Source organism: Stegostoma tigrinum, chromosome 7 (assembly GCF_030684315.1).
Source record: "Stegostoma tigrinum isolate sSteTig4 chromosome 7, sSteTig4.hap1, whole genome shotgun sequence".
NCBI classification, from domain to species: domain Eukaryota; kingdom Metazoa; phylum Chordata; class Chondrichthyes; order Orectolobiformes; family Stegostomatidae; genus Stegostoma; species Stegostoma tigrinum.
This window is the reverse complement of record NC_081360.1, coordinates 32876876-32895504: the sequence shown is the minus strand read 5'-3', so window position 1 is coordinate 32895504 and position 18629 is coordinate 32876876. Positions and strand designations below refer to the sequence as shown.

General features: G+C 46.4%; 1 protein-coding gene across 1 annotated transcript in view; it reads right to left on the bottom strand.

Moving 5' to 3' along the window:
* dnah7 (dynein, axonemal, heavy chain 7) overlaps positions 1-18629 on the bottom strand; it is a 304986-nt gene that overhangs the window by 61497 nt on the left and 224860 nt on the right. Inside the window, exons 53-54 of the mRNA XM_059647155.1 lie at positions 8463-8555; positions 986-1162 (exon numbers count right to left, since the gene is read on the bottom strand). Coding sequence (XP_059503138.1) covers positions 986-1162; positions 8463-8555 — 270 coding nt within the window. The remainder of the gene's footprint in view (positions 1-985; positions 1163-8462; positions 8556-18629) is intronic.

Here is an 18629-nt window from a genome sequence, read left to right as displayed (position 1 = left end):
AGTGAGCTGTCTCAATTACATAGAGTAATAGAGATGTACAGCACAGAAACACACACTTCGTCCATGCCGACCAGATATCCTAAATAAATCTACTCCCATTTGCCAGTATTTGGCCCATATTCTTCTAAACCCTTCCTATTCGTATACCCATCTTTTAAATTTTGTAATTGTATCAGTCTCCACCACTTCCTCTGGCAGCTCATTCCATTCACACACCACCCTCTGCATCAAAAAGTGGCCCCTTGGGTCCCTTTTAAATGTTTCCCCTCTCACTTTAAATCTAAGGTTTCTAGTTTTGGACTCCCCCACGCCAGGGAAAAGACCTTGGCCATTTACCCTATCCATGTCCCTTACGATTTTATAAACTTCCATAAGATCACTCCTCAGCCTCCCAAGCTCCAGGGAAAATAGCTCCAGGCTATTCAGCCTCTCCCTTTAGCTCAAACCCTCCAAACCTGGCAATATCCTCGTAAATCTTTTATGAACTATTTCAAGTTTCACAGCATCCTTCCTGTACCAGGTAGACCAGAACTGAATGCAGTATTCCAAAAGCAGCCTAACCAATGTCCTGTACAATACAACATGACCTTCCAACTCCTATACTCAATGCACTGAACAATAAATGATGTTTAACAATAACCTACAGTATTTGAACCACACTTGAAGTGCATCCAAAATGTGCAATGTTTTCACTATTTGGGTAGTCAAGGTAAATACATTGGTAAGATTTGATCAGAGTTCATTTGATGGATGATCCTTCCAATTTTAAGGACCAGGCTCATTTTGCTTTTGCTTGCTTGATAGCACCAGCTTTGAGCTTTATTCCACAATAAAATTGTACCGGCATGTCAGTGCTCTAATATTTACTGTGTCAAGGCTTTGCAGCAGGAGTAGTAGGAGGTGCATTTCCTGAAACAGCATGGGTAGATTCAACACATTCCAATTGGTCTTTAATCAACAAAATAGTGGTTAGTTTAAGACATACCTGATCTTCAGCAAACTTGAGAAGGGCAGCCATTGGGTCAGCACCAGGCGAAAGAATGAAGATAAGTGGCGCAATGCAATGACTGTCACCAAAAGCACTGCCCAGATCAAATGGAGGAGGTTCAATGAATTGTCGGCCAAGTTTAGCTGTTACATATTCCTGAGTCATTGGAATAAACTGAAGAGGAGGAGTTGATTTTTTTAAGATATGAACTAATAATGTCAAATAAAATGTTACTACTAATCAATCATGCAATAAATCATACTCCATTATGCTCAGACATGAGTGTTAGCTTTAATTAGTGATGCAGTGACAATTTCAGATAGCTTATATATTCACAAGTAGAATAACATGAAGAAATAAACAAACTTAGACTTGTCTAAATTTTAACAAAAGCATTTTTACTAAATTGCGGTTGTAACATCAGTCATCTCTCTTTTTGGGGCTTTATACACAAAGCCAGAATTTAAGAATTAGAAGAACAGTGTCGAGAAGGAAGGTGGTTCTGAAATGCTTCATGTTTAATATGCAATTTGGTGGTATTCTTAAAACATTTAGAGTGCATCTTGGACCCTTGGAATTCTCTGCAATGTTTCTGGGAACAGTTTGTACATCATACATTCTAATCAATTTGAATCAGAAGTTAGCATCCAAAAATAGATAATGCATTCAAGTGCTGTATTAATTAATTCAGATACAGTCATTCTTAAGGCACCCCCACATTTATCATAGAATGGTTACTGGCATATTGTAGTATATGGAACACAAAACAATATAACCACCAGGGCTATAACATTTGGTGTACAGGGAAAATACAATACCTGCTGAAAAAACTTTTGGAAGAATGATAGTTGCAAGTTCCAGACAGAGGTGAGTGATACACTGATGTTGTGATAATCTAATACGTAATCTATCATTTAATCTGGATCTCTATTTTGATAGATGCATAGTTGTACTGATTTATAATAACTGTCGTGGTTTCAGATTGTGTTAAACTTGCTACTGATCAAGATGAAATCACATTTCTATAGATACTAGAATCATTAGGCAGATTATAGGAGTTAGAATTGCGTGAGCAATGACAAAACATGTGGCAGAATTAAATAAGAAGTCCACCAAGGCCCATGTTAAAGTCAGGAGAATCATACTCCACCTTTTGTGCTTCTCCCAAGCAGCATGGCAGGAGGGAGTTGCTGATTAAGGGAAATTATTGCTCGTTAAAATTTTGCTTGTGGTCTCACCCCATTATTAGTCAGCTTTCTGGCTTACTAAGCAAGCTTGATGTCAAGAAAACTAAACATGGAAACAAGTGTGGGTAGCTGGCACATTCAGCTCACCACTTGCTACCATTGCCATTCATGTCACATATGAATAAACAGCAGCTCAGGGCACAATCTACAAGCACCAACCACATCCAACCATAACCCAGACACTGCCATAACCAGCTCCTGATGACTATCAGGGCACCTCTCCAATACACTATGGAGCTGGAGGAGCACAGGAGGTCAGGCAGCAGAGGAGCAGGAGAGTAGACATTTTGGGCCTGGACCCTGATGAAGGCTCTGTTGCTTTCTGACATGCTGTGTTCTCCAGTTCCACACTGTATTAACTCTGATGCCAGCATCTACATTTCTTGCTATCTCCAATACACTGGCAGTAGCTCTGGAAGCATGGGTTTGCATTGCAGGAAGCTCCAGAAACTAACTTTCAAAGGCTGCACAAGGATATTGTGTATGCAGGGACAAGGACCCAACTCACTGATCGGACAAGGCCGCATCTCAGGGCTGCTCACTTATTTAGTGCCTATTAGTAAGCTGCAGCATCCCTGTCTTGCCTTGCCCTGCCAAGCCAATTAGCATTGTCACATAACCAGATAGCTAGTCTTACAGCACAGCAGTCTTCAGTCAAATGGGGGGGACCATTAATCTCTTATATGCTTCTGTGTGCCAGCAGCTTACAAGGGAAACATACTACATGTATAGCAGGCTGCCATGCCTCAAAGTCATAGAGAATCAGCCCTTACTGAAGTCCATGGAGGCACCCAACAATCAGGGGTTCCAATACAATAAGTCACGGGCAGCCGCCCTTAGCAGTCCAGGGGATGGGCCATGGACAGCTGCCCAATTGGGGTGATTCTGCTCAGGGTGTCCATGCCTCTGCAGTCCAAGGAGTGGGTCATGGTCAGTCCTGTAGCTCCAGCTAATGCATTCAGGGAGATGAGCAGCCACAAGTCAGGGGTCTGGGCACTAATCATCCAGGGCTCATGATGTGTGTCTTTGGGACTGGGGACTGCAGGTCCTGGGAAAGGGAGAATTACAATTGTGAAGCGGGGGGGGGGGCAAGAATATCTACCAAGTGGCTGAGAATGGCTAATGTGGAAGGGCAATGTCACCCACTCAAGAACATTTTGGGAATGGGGTGGGTAGGTGGTTATGTGCAGTGAATGATCCTGTGTCCTATGAACTCCTATATCAAGGGTTGGGTTAGAAAGATGGACAGGTACAGGTGCAAATTAATGGGCTGAAAGGGGACTTGCTGAAGCATTCACTCAATTGGTTACTAGGAAGTGGATGCTGATGTTTGGGGCTCACTGTCATATTGAGTTGGAAGCTGGAAGCCATTGGCTGAGGAGTGATCACTGTCACTTTTCATTGTGCTGGAAACTGAAAAGTGCACAATGGGGAAACAAAAATGGCAACATGCACACTCGGCCAGGTTGGGTTCAGTGATTCAACTTATGAGGGAGGTGCTGCAACACCCAATGTTAGGACTTCTAAAGGGAAAGAACATTGTCCATGCACTGTACAGGACACAGAGCAGCAGAGTCTTCACACCATGACCACCCTAAAGCGTTGCAACTCCCTGCCACAGACACGGTTGGACTACTCACTGACAGCGACACATTTGGACAGAGACTACAGGGGCCAGTTGTATCAGGGTGACCCAATGCCATTGTTTGTCTTGCTTTCACATCATGGTCATTCATGGAACCTTGGCAGTCACCACAAAATGATGCCCAATAGTATAACAATGCTTCACAAGCTTCAAAATCTCCCCTTCCCCAACCACTAGCCAAAACCAGCCCAGCTAGTCACTGCCTCCCTAACCATTCCTCCCACCTCAAGCCCCACCCCAATTCCCGACCCACTAACCTCATCCCGCACCCCCGCCCCCCCACCCCAAACGTGTCCATTCTCCCTGGACTGCCCTATTCCCCCCCAACTCCCGACCTACTTTCACCTTCACTGGCTCTAACCCTGCCTATTTGACCTGTCTGTCTCCTCTCACCCTATCTTCTCCTCTATCCATCTTCTATCCGTCTCCTGCTGTCTTCCTATTTATTTCAGAATCCCCTTCCCCTTCCCCATTTCTGAAGAAGGGTCCCAACCCAAAACGTCAAGCTTTCCTGCTCCTCTGATGTTAGTTGGCCTGCTGTGTTCATCCAGCTTCACACCATGTTATCTCAATACAACAATGCCTTTGGGTCTACACAGATTAGCAACCGATTTACTGTTAAAACATATAAATTTATAAAACAGTTTAGTCACTGGTTCTGGAGCAAAAGTGGAAAAAGTATGCTTTGGATCGGAACTTGTTGGCCCCAGAAGTTTATCTAGTGATCTGGGGGTTGCTTATGTCTGGATTGGTCAGACGCACCAAGGGTCTTCTTGTGAGAGTCAAATTGATCCTCCTTGGCTTGAACATCCAAAAGATGGGAGGGTGGCAGGCAGCTTGGTGGTGGATGGCCTGGATACCTGTGAAGTTTTCAGAGTGAAATCTGAGGGCGCTGCATGCTTTCCTCCTTTAGCTAAATGCCTCTTGGCATTGCCCCACCTCCTTGAGGGGATAGGGTAATTGAGAGTTGTTCCAGGTTCTCCATCCCCCTATTACCATGCCGTCAACCCTGTGGGTCAACGAGTACAGATTTATGCTTTTCTCTAGTGGGCCTTCAGGATGCCGGATCTGGCTATCGATGGCAGTCAAACGGTCCAAGGAGGACCCAGACAGTCACAGGATTTGCTGGACTGAAGAAGCTCCAGGCAATGATAGAGAATGCATCCCACACGCATGTCTCTGAGCTTGCTCCTCTCTGTGCGTGTTATTTGCCACTACAGGGTCAAGGGCCTGGTGCTGAGAAGGTGCCTGATCTCCAGTAATCCTCCACGTGGCAATGGCCTGCAGCATTTCTTCCTTGATCGGCTCATGGTACTGTGCTCAGCAGAATGTGGTCCCACATGCACTGTTGGCAATGTTTCTACCATGGTGTCACTATCTGGCTGATTGAGGGTGGAGGCAGCCTTGTCAATGCTTCCTCTGTAGGACAAATGGACATATTCTGCCAAATCAATCTAGGGTGGACCATGGTCAGTCCTGGGGGTTTGGGTAATAATGGCGCTGAGGTCTTACAGGGTAATCTATGTTGCCCTGCAGAAAGTCAGCAACTCAAGTCAACTGACAGACATCATTGTGTAGAATTGCTGAAGTAACAGTAATGGGTCTGGGGAAATTATAGATGGTAGGGTGAAATGGGAGGAGACTGGGAATTCTGGAAGTTGGAGATGACAAGTATATCAAATAGGTCACAGAAACTCTGGCCAACAAGGGTCATGGCCTCTGGGGGTTAAGTGCAGACATTAATAGTTAGGTGGGGGGGAGGGGGGCAGTGTTTGCGGAAAGGGCCTGAGAGTCACAGGAACAGTAAAGAAAAGGAAATGATAAAGGGTAAAGGGAAATTTCTGGAACAAAGAAACAAAGAAACCTACAGCACAGGAACAGGCCCTTCGGCCCTCCAAGCCTGCGCCGATCAAGATCCTCTGTCTAACCTGTCATCTATTTTCTAACGGTCTGTGTCCATTTGCTCCCTGCCCATCCATGTACCTGTCCAAATATATCTTAAAAGACGCTAACATGTCTGCGTCTACCACCTCCGCTGGCAATGCGTTCCAGGCACCCACCACCCTCTGTGTAAAGAACTTTCCACGCATATCTCCCTTAAACTTTCCTCCTCTCACTTTGAACTCATGACCCCTCATAATTGAGTCCCCCACTCTGGGAAAAAGCTTTTTGCTATCCACCCTGTCCATACCCCTCATGATTTTGTAGACCTCAATCAGGTCCCCCCTCAATCTCCATCTTTCTAATGAAAATAATCCTAATCTATTCAACCTCTCTTCATAGCTAGCACCCTCCATACCAGGCAACATCCTGGTGAACCTCCTCTGCACCCTCTCCAAAGCATCCACATCCTTTTGGTAATGTGGCGACCAGAACTGTACACAGTACTCCAAATGTGGCCAAACCAAAGTCCTGTACAACTGCAACATGACCTGCCAACTCTTGTACTCAATACCCCGTCCAATGAAGGAAAGCATGCCATATGCCTTCTTGACCACCCTATTGACCTGCGTTGTCACCTTCAGAGAACAATGGACCTGAACACGCAGATCTCTCTGTTCATCAATTTTCCCTAGGACTTTTCCATTTACTGTATAGTTCGCCCTTGAATTTGATCTTCCAAAATGCATCACCTCGCATTTGCACGGATTGAACTCCAGCTGCCATTTATCTACCCAACTCTCCAGTCTATCTATATTCTGCTGTAATTTCTGACAGTCTCCTTCACTATCAGCTACTCCAACAACCTTAGTGTCATCAGTAAACTTGCTGATCAGACCACCTACACCTTCCTCCAGATCATTTACATATATCACAAACAATAGTGGTCCCAGCACAGATCCCTGTGGAACACCACTGGTTACAGGTCTCCAATTTGAGAAACTCCCTTCTACTACTGCCCTCTGTTTCCTGTTGCCCAGCCAGTTTTTTATCCATCCAGCTAGCACACCCTGGACCCCATGTGACTTCACTTTCTCCATCAGCCTGCCATGGGGAACCTTATCAAACGCCTTACTGAAGTCCATGTATATGACATCTATAGACTTTCCTTCATCAATCAACTTTGTCACGTCCTCAAAGAATTCTATTAAGTTGGTAAGACATGACCTTCCCTGTACAAAACCATGTTGCCTATCACTGATAAGCCCATTTTCTTCCAAATGGGAATAGATCCTATCCCTCAGTATCTTCTCCAGTAGCTTCCCTACCACTGACATCAGGCTCACCAGTCGATAATTACCTGGATTATCCTTGCTTCCCTTTTTAAACAAGGGGACAACATTAGCAAGTCTCCAGTCCTCTGGGACCTCACCCAAGTCTAAAGACATTGCAAAGATATCTGTTAGGGCCCCGGCTATTTCCTCTCTCGCTTCCCTCAGTAACCTGGGATAGATCCCATCCGGACCTGGGGACTTGTCCACCTTAATGTCCTTTAGGATACCTAACACTTCCTCCTTCCTTATGTCAACTTGACCTAGATTAAGCAAACATCTATCCCTAACCTCGACATCCATCATGTCCCTCTCCTTGGTGAATACCGATGCAAAGTACTCATTAAGAATGTCACCCATTTTCTCTGACTCAGCGCATAACTTTCCTTCTTTGTCCTTAAGTGGGCCTATCCTTTCTCTAGTTACCCTCTTCATCTTTATATATGAATAAAAGGCTTTGGGATTTTCCTTAACCATGTTTGCCAGCAATATCTCATGTCCTCACTTAGCCCTCTTAATGCCTCGTTTCAGATTCGCTCTACATTCCCGATATTCTTGCAAAGCTTCTTCTGTCTTCAGTCGCCTAGACCTCATGTATGCTTCCTTTTTTCTCTTGGCTAGTCTCACAATTTCACCTGTCATCCAGGTCCTGGCCAGGTCCAGTGGCAGCCTGTAGGAAAAGTCCACCAAAACGCCCAAGTCCACTTATGCAAATCAGAGACTGAACGTTCTTTTCCTCTGAGCTATAAGTCGAATGTTGAGGCTTAAGCCCAGCAATGATTGGCAGTTCTTGGCTTGCCGTGACTGAACAGGTATGCAGCAGGTCTTTAAATATGGCATCAAAGACGGGTTAATGTTGTTGTAGTGGCAAACATTTCCAGGTCTCCAGCCATGCACCTCCCCAAAGAAAGGTATTCAACAGCCTGGTAGCATAATTAATGAGGTGAAGAGCAGAAGGTTGAGACACAAAAATCACTGAGAGCTATGGTGGACTGATGAATTTCATTTATCACTTTTACAAAAAATGGGAACATTCTGCCAGTGGGTAAAATGGACTTGATAGAAAGGGTCACTTCACCATATACACAAAATGAACTTATTGTAGAATTATTTTTTCAAAAACATATGAAAGTTAGCAAATGTTCATCTACTAATACGTTTCCATCAATAATAAATTCAAAGATCCTATTTATAAAAATGAAGTTATTTTGCCTTTTCCTAAAAATATTTGTTGATAACTCTGTCTATCGTATTTAAAGTCTATCCTAATTCTCATTTTTATGTCTTCTAAGTAATTTCAAGACTAAAAGTTTCCACTAATAAGCTGTAGACTTCTTGGTTTAACCTGCAAAGAAAATTGACATTCAAACCTTGTCAGGCCTCAGGCAGCGAATTATGAGCATCTTCTGGAAGCTTCTAAGATTCTCAGCCCATTGACCAGGAAATATCTGATGGTGTGGCTCCTGAAAAAGAGCATGAAAATTGAAAAATATTGGAAGGTACAAGGATAATACAGATAATACTTTATCCAAAGAATTGTAAAAGGTTTGATTTTAAATCACAACACTTTTGAAACCATTGATTTCAATTAACGTATTTGATGCCCTTATTTCAACTAAAACATCAATGTTCCCCCATCTCAGTTATTCCTCAGGATGTTTTTTTTTGCCCTGGACACTATTCCTTCCCAAACAAACCCATTGTTACATTGTTAACTCTTTAGTCCTTGCAAGTTTCTGCCTCAACCTTCAAACTTCCCTGCCTCCCAAAAATTTTGGAAAGTGTTATTTTGCAAATCCACACCAATCTTTCCCACCACTCCAAACAAATTACGTATTCCATGTAATAAGTTAATAAACTGTCTTGTCTCAAGACTATTACTATGTTTATTATAGTATTCCCCTTCAATGCCCCTCATTTAGTCCATTCTGAGCATTTTCCTCCTCATCTTCTTCTTCTTTCTCCTCCTGAAGTGAGCTCTGCATTCTAAAAGGTGATGGTAGGCTCTGACAATTGCAAGATTGAGGAGGAATCACAAACTTGGAAACCCTTGCACATTAGCTGTACATTGAGAGTGATCGCTTCTGGTTGTTGTGATGGTGGACAAAGAGTTACTTGTGCGCAGCCCCAGCAGGTTGTCCCAGAAGTCCACAAACCCAGAGAATGCACTTAGTTATTTAATTCCAGTCTGCCCTTCTCAGGAATGGGAAAATGATATTCATCGCCTATGCAGTCAGCCCCTGTCACCTCTCCAATACTTCTGTGGATGGGAAACTGCAGCATATTCTCAATGTCATGAGCTTCCAACCTGGAGGATCCTAAAACTTAGAAAAAGGGAGTGAGAGTGATCTTTGCAATCATTGAGAGGCGATCCTTCCCCTGACTTGGGGAGCATGTTATTGTGACATCGTAACCCAACTATATCAGTAACTCTATGAAGCAAAGCCTCCTGAACCTCTACTTCCAGATCATCACACATCCTGGAAGACTACTTCTAGTTAGTGGTTTCCATGGTTTGCCCTCATTCATGATCGTCCTCTGAAAGACTTGTCTGTCTGCCTACTCTGAATGTGCTGCTTATCTGAAATTGCAATTACTGTCCACATACATACACAAAATAATTTTCTGCTATTATGCAGTCAGCAAAAATATCTAAATTGCTCCAGCAATTCAGCATGACAGCCCATAAACTTCACCAGAAAACAAGCCAATAACACCTCACATGCAACAGACTGAGTAGCTTGAAGTAGCCTAGTACAGAGCACATCTTTCTTCTTAGCTCTTGTTGTTTCAGGAGTAAATAAAGGGAAATCAGTGAAGTGATAGAAGGTGGCATCAGCAGTGTTACCAAGTATCTCCACTCAGCAATAAGCTGCTCAGTGACACCCAGTTTGGATTTGCCAGGGCAATTCAGCTCCTGAAGTCATTACAGCCTTGGTTCAAACATAGACAAAAGAGCTGAAATCCAGAGGTGACGAAAAAGCCCTTGACATCAAGGCTGCATTTGACCAAGTCTGCCATCAAGGAGCGCTACCAAAACTGGAATCAATAGGTTTCAGGGGCAAACTGTCCACTGTGGTTGTTGGAGATCAGTCATCTTTGCAGGACATCTCTGCAGTAGTTCCTCAGCATAGTGTCATAGGTCCAACCATCTTCAGCTCCTTCATCATAACACAAAAACGAGCAGCAGGAGTAGGCCATCTGGTGTTGCGACCCTGCCCTGCCATTTAATAAGGTCATGGCTGATCTATTTGAGACTCAGCTCCATTTACCTGCCCACTCACCATTACCTTTATTTCCTTTACCGTTCAAAAATTTATCTAGCCTTGCCTTGAAAACATTCAGCACGGTAGCTTTAACTGCTTCATTGGACAGGGAATTCCACAGGTCCACAACAAAGAACGAAGAACAAAGAACAAAGCAAGCTACAGAGATAGTAGGAACTGCAGATGCTAGAGAAACTGAGATAACAAGGTGTAGAGCTGGATGAACACAGCAGGCCAAGCAACATCAGAGGAGCAGGAAAGCTGACATTTCGAGCCTAAACCCTTCTTCAGAAATGGGGGCTTTTTGAGAAAGGTCATTTCTGAAGAAGGGTCTAGGCCTGAAACGTCAGCTTTTGTGCTCCTCTGATGCTGCTTGGCCTGCTGTGTTGATCCAGCTCTACACCAAAGAAAATTACAGCACAGGAACAGGCCCATCGGCCCTCCAAGCCTGCGCTGATTCAAATCCTCTATCTAAACCTGTCACCTATTTTCCAAGGATCTGTATCCTTCTGCTCCCTGCCCATTCATGTATCTGACTAGATACATCTTAAATGACACTATCGTGCCTGTTTCTACCACCTCCGCTGGCAACATGTTCCAGGCACCCACCACCCTCTGCGTAAAAAACTTTCCATGCATATCTCCCTTAAACTTTCCCCCTCTCACCTTGAAATTGTGACCCCTAGTAATTGAGTCCCCCTCTCTGGGAAAAAGCTATCCACCTTGTCTATACCCCTCATGATTTTGTAGACCTCAATCAGGTTCCCCCTCAACCTCTGTCTTTCTAATGTAAATAATCCTAATCTACTCAACCTCTCTTCATAGCTAACACCCTCCATACCAGGCAACATCCTGATGAACCTCCTCTGTACCCTCTCCAAAGTATCCACATCCTTTTGGTAATGTGGCGACCAGAACTGTACACAGTACTCCAAATGTGGTCGAACCAAAGTCGTATATAACTGTAATGTGACCTGCCAACTCTTGTACTCAATACCCCGTCCGATGAATGAAAGCATGCCGTATGCCTTCGTGACCACTCCATTGACCTATATTGCCACCTTCAGGGTACAATGGACCTGAACACCCAGATCTCTCTGTGCATCAATTTTTCCCAGGGCTTTTCCGTTTACCACATAGTTCGGAACCCTTTAGGTGAAGAAGTTCCTCCTGACATCAGTCTTACATCTGCTTCCCTTTATTTTGAGGCTATGCCCTCTAGTCCTAGTTTCACTTACTAGTGGAAGCAACTTCCCTGCCTCCACCCTATCTATTCCCTTCATAATCTTATGAGTTTCTATAAGATCTCCCCTCATTCTTCTGAATTCCAATGAATATAATCCCAGCCTACTCAGTCTCTCCTCATTATCCAACCCTGACAACTCTGGAATCAACAGAGTGAATCTCCTCTGCACACCTTCCAGTGCTAGTATATCCCTTCTCAAGTAAGGAGACCAAAACTGCACACAGTACTCCAGGTGGCCTCACCAGGACCCTATACAGCTGCAGCACAGCCTCCCTGTTTTTAAACTCCATTCCTGTAGCAATGGCAGACAAAATTCTGTTTGCCTTTTTAATTACTTACTGCACCTACAATCCTACTTTCAGCGATTCATACACAAGGATATCCAAATCCCTCTGCACAGCAGCTTGCTGCAATTTTTTAACCATTTAAAACATAGTTCATTTTGCTGTTATTCTAGATCCCATACTTTTGAATACTTTTCTTCGGTATTCGCAACTGAGAAGGACCTAGTTGTAGAGGAGGACAGTGTGAAGCAGGCTGGAAGGCTAGAGGAGGTCAATGTTAGTAAGGAAGATGTGCTGGGAGTTTTGAGGAAGTTGAAGATAGATAAGTCCCCCAGGCCTGATGGGATCTATACTATCTAGATCCCCTTGCAGACTTTCAGTGTCTTCTGCACACTTTACTCTACCACTCATTTTAGTGTCATCTGCAAATTTTGATGCACCAAACTTAGTCCCCAACTCCAAATTATCTATGTAAATTATGAACAGTTGCAGTCCCAACACCGATTCCTGAGGCACACCACTAGCCACTGACCACCAACCAGAAAAATACGTATTTACCCCTACTTTTTGTTTTCTACTAGTCAACCAATCCTCTATCCATACCAATATATTACCTGTAATACCGTGCAATTTTATCTTATGTCGCAGCTTTTGGTGTGGCATCTTGTCAACTGCCTTCTGGAAATCCAGAATGCTTATGTAAGGTTTAGGAAACAAGGAACAGAAAAGGCTTTAGCGGGACACAAGTTATCCAGGAAGGAAATGAAGAAAGAGCTTAGGAGAGCTATAAAGGGGCATGAGAAAACCTTGGCAGATAGAATCAAGGAAAATTCCAAGGCTTTTTATACATACGTGAGGAATGAGAGAATGACCAGAGAAAGGGTAGGGCCGATCAAGGATTGTAAAGGGAATTTGTGCACGGGGCCTACAGAGATAGGAGAGGTCCTGAATGAACACTTTTCTTTGGTATTCACAACTGAGAAGGACCTGGTTGTAGAGGAGGACAGTGTGAAACAGGCTGGAAGGCTAGAGGAGGTCTATGTTAGTAAGGAAGATGTGCCAGGAGTTTTGAGGAAGTTGAAGATAGATAAGTCCCTCAGACCTGATGGGATTTACCCAAGGATTCTATGGGAAGCAAGAGAAGAGATCGCAGGGCCTTTGGAGATGATCTTTTTGTCCCCACTGTCCACGGGTATAGCACCGGAAGATTGGAGAGAGGCAAACGTCATTCCCTTATTCCAAAAAGGGAATAGGGATCACCCCAGAAATTACAGGCTAGTTAGTCATACATCAGTGGTGGGCAAGTTATTGGAAAGGGCTCTGAGAGATGGGATTTATGATCACTTGGATAAGCGCAGTTTGATTTGTGATCAGCAGCATGGATTTGTGAGGAGTAGATCATGCCTCACAAAACTTATTGAATTCTTTGAACAGGTGACCAAACACGTGGATGAAGACAGAGAAGTGGATGTGGTACACATGGATTTAAGTAAGAGATTTGATAAGGTTGCCCATGGTAGGCTCATGCAGAAAGTAAGGAGGCATGGGATAGGAGGAAATGTGGCAGATTGCATTCAGAATTGGCTGACCCTTAGAAGGCAAAGAGTGGTTGTGGACAGAAAATATTCAACACGGCGCCCAGTTACGGGCGGTGTACCACAAATTTTTGTTCTGGGTCCTCTTCTATTTGTGATTTTTGTAAATGACTTAGATGAAGGAGTAGAAGAGTGGATTAGCAAGTTTGCGGATGATACAAAGGTGGGTCACGTTGTGGACAGTGCTGAGGGCTGTTCTAGGTTACAAGGGGACATTGAAAGGATGCAGAGCTGTGCTGAGAAGTGGCAGATGGAGTTTAACCTTGAAAAGTGTGAGGTAATTCATTTTGGAAGGACAAACTTGAAAGCAGAATTCAGGGTTAACGGAAAGATTATTGGCAGTGTAGAGGAACAGAGGGATCTTGGGGTTCATGTCCACTGTTTCCTGAAAGCAGCCATCCAGGTGGTTAGAGTGTTAAGAGGGCGTATGGTGTGTTAGCTTTCATTAATGGAGGGATCTTGTTCAAGAGCCATGAAGTTATGCTCCAGCTATACAAAACCCTGGTTCGGCCACATCTGGAGTATTGTGTTCAGGTCTGGTCATCTCATTACAGGAACGATGTGGAGGCATTGGAAAAGGTGCAGAGGAGATTTACCAGGATGTTGCCTGGAATGGAGGGAAGGTCTTACAAGGAATGGTCGACAGATCTAGGGCTTTTCTCTTCAGAACAACAAAGGATGAGAGGTGACTTGATAGACGTGTACTAAATGATCAGAGGTATAGATAGAGTAGACAGCTAGAGACCTTTTCCTCAGGTGGAGGTAGCTATTATGAGGGGGCACAGTTTTAAAGTGAGTGGAGGTAGATACAGGAGAGACATCAGAGGTAGGTTCTTTACTCAGAGAGTGGTAGGGGCATGGAATGCATTGCCAGAGATGGTAGTGGAGGCAGCTTCAATAGGGGCATTTAAGCAGCTATTAGATAGGCATATGGATGATAGTGTAAGGTAAGGGTGGAGGTTAGATAGACTTTAGGATTCGGGTAAAAGTTCACCACAACATCGTGGGCCGAAGGGCCTGTACAGTGCTGTATTGTTCTATGTTCTACCACATCCACAGATTCCCCATTGTCCTCCATGCAAATAATTTCCACAAATAATTCCACCAAATTAGTTAAACATGACCTACCCTTCTTGAACCCATGCTGGGTATTCCCGATGGGACAAATTATATACAGATGTCTTGCTATTTCTTCCTTAATGATAGATTCGTGCATTTTCCCCAACACCGAAGTTAAGCTAACTGGCCTATAGTTACCTGCTTTTTGTCTACTTCCTTTTTTAAACAGTGGCGTCACATTGGCTGCTTTTCAATCTGCGGGAATCACCCCAGAGTCCAGTGAATTTTGGCAAATAATTGCTACTGCATTTGCTATTTCCCCCATCACCTCTTTTAGTACCCTGGGATGCATTTCATCAGGGCCAGGAGACTGGTCTACCTTTTGCCCCTTTAGCTTGCCCAGTATTGCCTCCTTAGTGAGAATGATAGTTTCTAGGTCCTCACCTGCTGTAGCCTCCCTGCCCTCAGTTTTTGGCATGTTATTTGTGTCTTCCACAGTGAAGACCGACTCAAAATAACTTTTAATGCCTAGGCTATTTCCTCATTCCCAGTTATTACATTGACCTTCTCATCCTCTTTTACGATTTACATATTTATAGAAATTTTTTGCTGCCTGTTTTTATATTCTGAGCTAGTTTACTCTCATAATCTATTTTGCTTTTCTTTATAACTTTATTTGTGACTTTCTGTTGGCCTTTAAAAATTTCCCTCTACTCTTTGCTGTTTTGTATGTGCTTTTTTTTCAATCTGATACTTTCCTTTATTTCCTTAGAATCCATGGCTGACTATCTCTTTTCCTGCAATTCTTCCTTATCACTGGAATATACTTCTGCTGAGCACTGAGAAAAATTGTTTTGAAAGTCCTCAATTGATGTTGGTGTAGAGCAGCCGGATCCAATTGCGGATGCCCTCCCGGAACCCCAATTTGGAGAGGTCGTCCCTCATGTAAGTATGACAGACCCTGTCGAAGGCCTTCTCCTGGTCCAGGCTGACGAGGCACGTGTCCACCCGCCTGTCCTGCACATAGGCGATCATATTCCTGATGAGCGCGAGGCTCTCAGCAATCTTCCTGCCTGGCACAGCACAGGTTTGGTCAGGGTGAATCACCGACTCCAGGACAGACCTGACCCGGTTGGCTATGACCTTGGCCAGGATTTTGTAGTCCACGTTCAATAGTGAAATGGGACGCCAATTCTTAATTTCTTCCCTCTCCCCCTTCCTCTTGTAAATGAGGGTGATGATGCCCTTCCTCATGGACTTGCACATTTCCCCTGCCCAAAGCGCACTATCATACACCTCCAGCAGGTCCTGGCCAACCAGGTCCCACAGAGCGGAATACAGCTCGACCGGCAAGCCATCGCTCCTGGGAGTCTTATTCCTCTCCAAGGACTTGAGGGCTCTGGTCAGGTTGTCCAGGGATAATCAGCCGGTCCAGCCACTCCCTTGTGCCGTCGTCTAAGACCTCCGTGATAAACGACAGGAACAACTCGGAGGCCTGCTGTCCGTGGGCTTCGCGTAGTACAGTCCGGCATAGAAGGATCTGCTGATCTGCAAAATGTCGGGCCAAGACGGTGTCACCGAGCCGTCGTCCTCCTTCAGCCGGCTAAGCACAGAACTCTCTTTGTGCACCTTCTGCAAGAATAAATGCGAGCACGTCTCGTCCTGCTCCACGGAGCGGACCCTGGACCGCAAGATTATCCTGGAGGTCTCCACGGCAAAGAGCGAGGCTTGCTGGCCCCTCACCTCGCAGAGATCCTCCGTGACATCGACCCCCATCAACTGCAGAAGGAGCAGGTTCTGCACCCTTTTCTGGAGTCGCGACAGCTTTCCCCGCCTCACTCTCACCTTCCGAACACCCTTGAGAACAAAGAACCTCTTGATGTTCTCCTTCACCGTCTCCCACCAGTCACCCAGAGACTCAAAGAGGGGTTTCACGGTTCTCCAAGCGGCGTACTCCCCCTTATGCTCCTCGACGTTCTCTGGGGTCAACAGAGTCGTGTTGAGCTTCCACGTCCCCTTGCCGACCGGCTGGTCGTCCTGTAAGTGACAGTCGGCCAGCAGGAGGCAGTGGTCAGAGAAGAACACTGGCTCGACGCTGGTGGACCTGACCGAGAACGCCCGTGACACAAACAGGAAGTCTATCCTTGAGCGAATAGACCCGTCTGGCCGCGACCAGGTGTATCTCCGCTGCACTCCGTCTGAACAGGTGCTGAAGACGTCGAGCAGCTTGGCGTCCTTCACTGTGCCCATCAGGAATCTGGACGTGACGTCCAGTTGACTCCCCCCCACCCGCTGTCCCCACGCCGGATCTTCCATCTGCATCGATGATGCAGTTGAAATCTCCGCCCAGGATGACCGGCCTGGATGTAGCCAGCAGGGGTGGAAGCCGCTGCAGGATGGCCAAACGCTCACTCCGTACCACTGGGGCGTACACGTTGATCAGCCTCAGGGGAGCATTCTTGTAGGTGACGTCAGCCACTAGGAGGTGCCCCCCCCCGCCCCCCACCACCTCCTGAACTTGAGAGATGCAGAATAGCCAGGCCCGAGGAGCGACAGTCATTACCCTCCAACCAGATCGAAGGCCCACAGGTCCAGGCGCCGGACCATTTCCCGTACCTGCCGAGGTGCGGTATCCTGCACTCCTGCAGAAACAGGAGGTCCCCCTTGACGGTGGTCAGGCAGGCCAACGTGGACACACATCTTGCGGTGGACTTGACACTGTGCACATTAATGCTCGCAACTCATACCCCCATAGTGGGCAGTGACCGCAGTACCCTCCACGAGTCCAAAGGTCCAGCCCCTCCATCTGTCCCTTCATGCACATTGCCCGGGCTAACTGCTGGACGCTCTCCGGGCTCAGGAAACCGTCCGTGCTGCCTTCCGGGTGGCATCCCCGCCATCGGGGGTACGGAGGCAGGAGAGTCTGGCTCTGGGTCAGGCTGGGGACGCGCTGTTTCCTCCTTCCTGCCTGGAAGTTCTGGGGGGCCTCCAGGGCCCCAGCGGCACGAGACTGGGTGTCGGAGGGAGCCTCAGGACGCCTTCCGTCACCTGGAAGCGGGGTGCTGCTTTCCTTCTCCCTTGAGATCTTTAACTTCTGCTTTGGGCGGGAGAATCTCCCTCGTCAGAGGAGCTCTTATAGCCCCCCTGTAGCTGCCTCTTCCTGCCTGATGGTTGCGGTGCCTGGGCCCGCTGGCATGCCTTCCTCCTCGCTTTCCGGACCATCATCCACTCCCCTGGGTCACCTGTCGCCGCCTCCATCGACTCCGGGTTGTCGTGGGGGGGGAGCGGAGCTTGCAGGGGCGCTTTGCTGGCCTCGGGTCCATCCTGCGGGGCTGGACCCTCCTGCACATTAGTGGGGTCCTTGCAGGGCCCTGGTGCCTTCCTCTCCTCCGGGGGGGCTGGCCCCGCATTAGCCCTGCCAGCAACCTGGGCATAGGTCGTCCCCCGCCGTGGGCATGTCCTATAGAGGTGGCCCGCTTCCCCGCAAAGGTTGCAGCTTTTCTCTTGTGGGCAATCCTTTGCAAGGTGTCCCTCCTCCATGCAGTTCCTGCAGATGGTGGCTTTGCAGTCGGCCGCCACGTGACCTGACCTACCACAAGCATGGCAGACTTTAGGTTGCCCTGCATACATCAGGTAGCTCTTGCTCCCGCCGATCGCGAAGCTGGACAGTGGGTGCTCAACGTTCCCGTCCGCGCCCATCCTCAGCGTCACCTTGACCTGCCTCTTACTGGTCCAGATGCCAAAGGGGTCCATGATGTCGGTTAGGTCCCCTTCCACCTTCACGTACCTTCCAAGGAAGGTCAGGACATCAACTGCTGGCACACGCGTGTTGTACATATGTACAGTCACCATACGGCTCCTCTGCACTGGCATCACAAACAGCGGGACAGCGGTCAATACAGAGAGGGGACCCTCACCTCCTTTCTCCTTGAAAACCTCCCGGAAGCGCTCGCAAAGCTTGGAACTCCTGAAGGTCACGTCGTAAAAACCTCATCCAGGGAAATCCTGCAGGCAGTAAATGTCCACAGCAGCAAACCCACAACAGTCCAACAGGACCCTCTTCACAAAGAAGGTGCACCTTCATCCA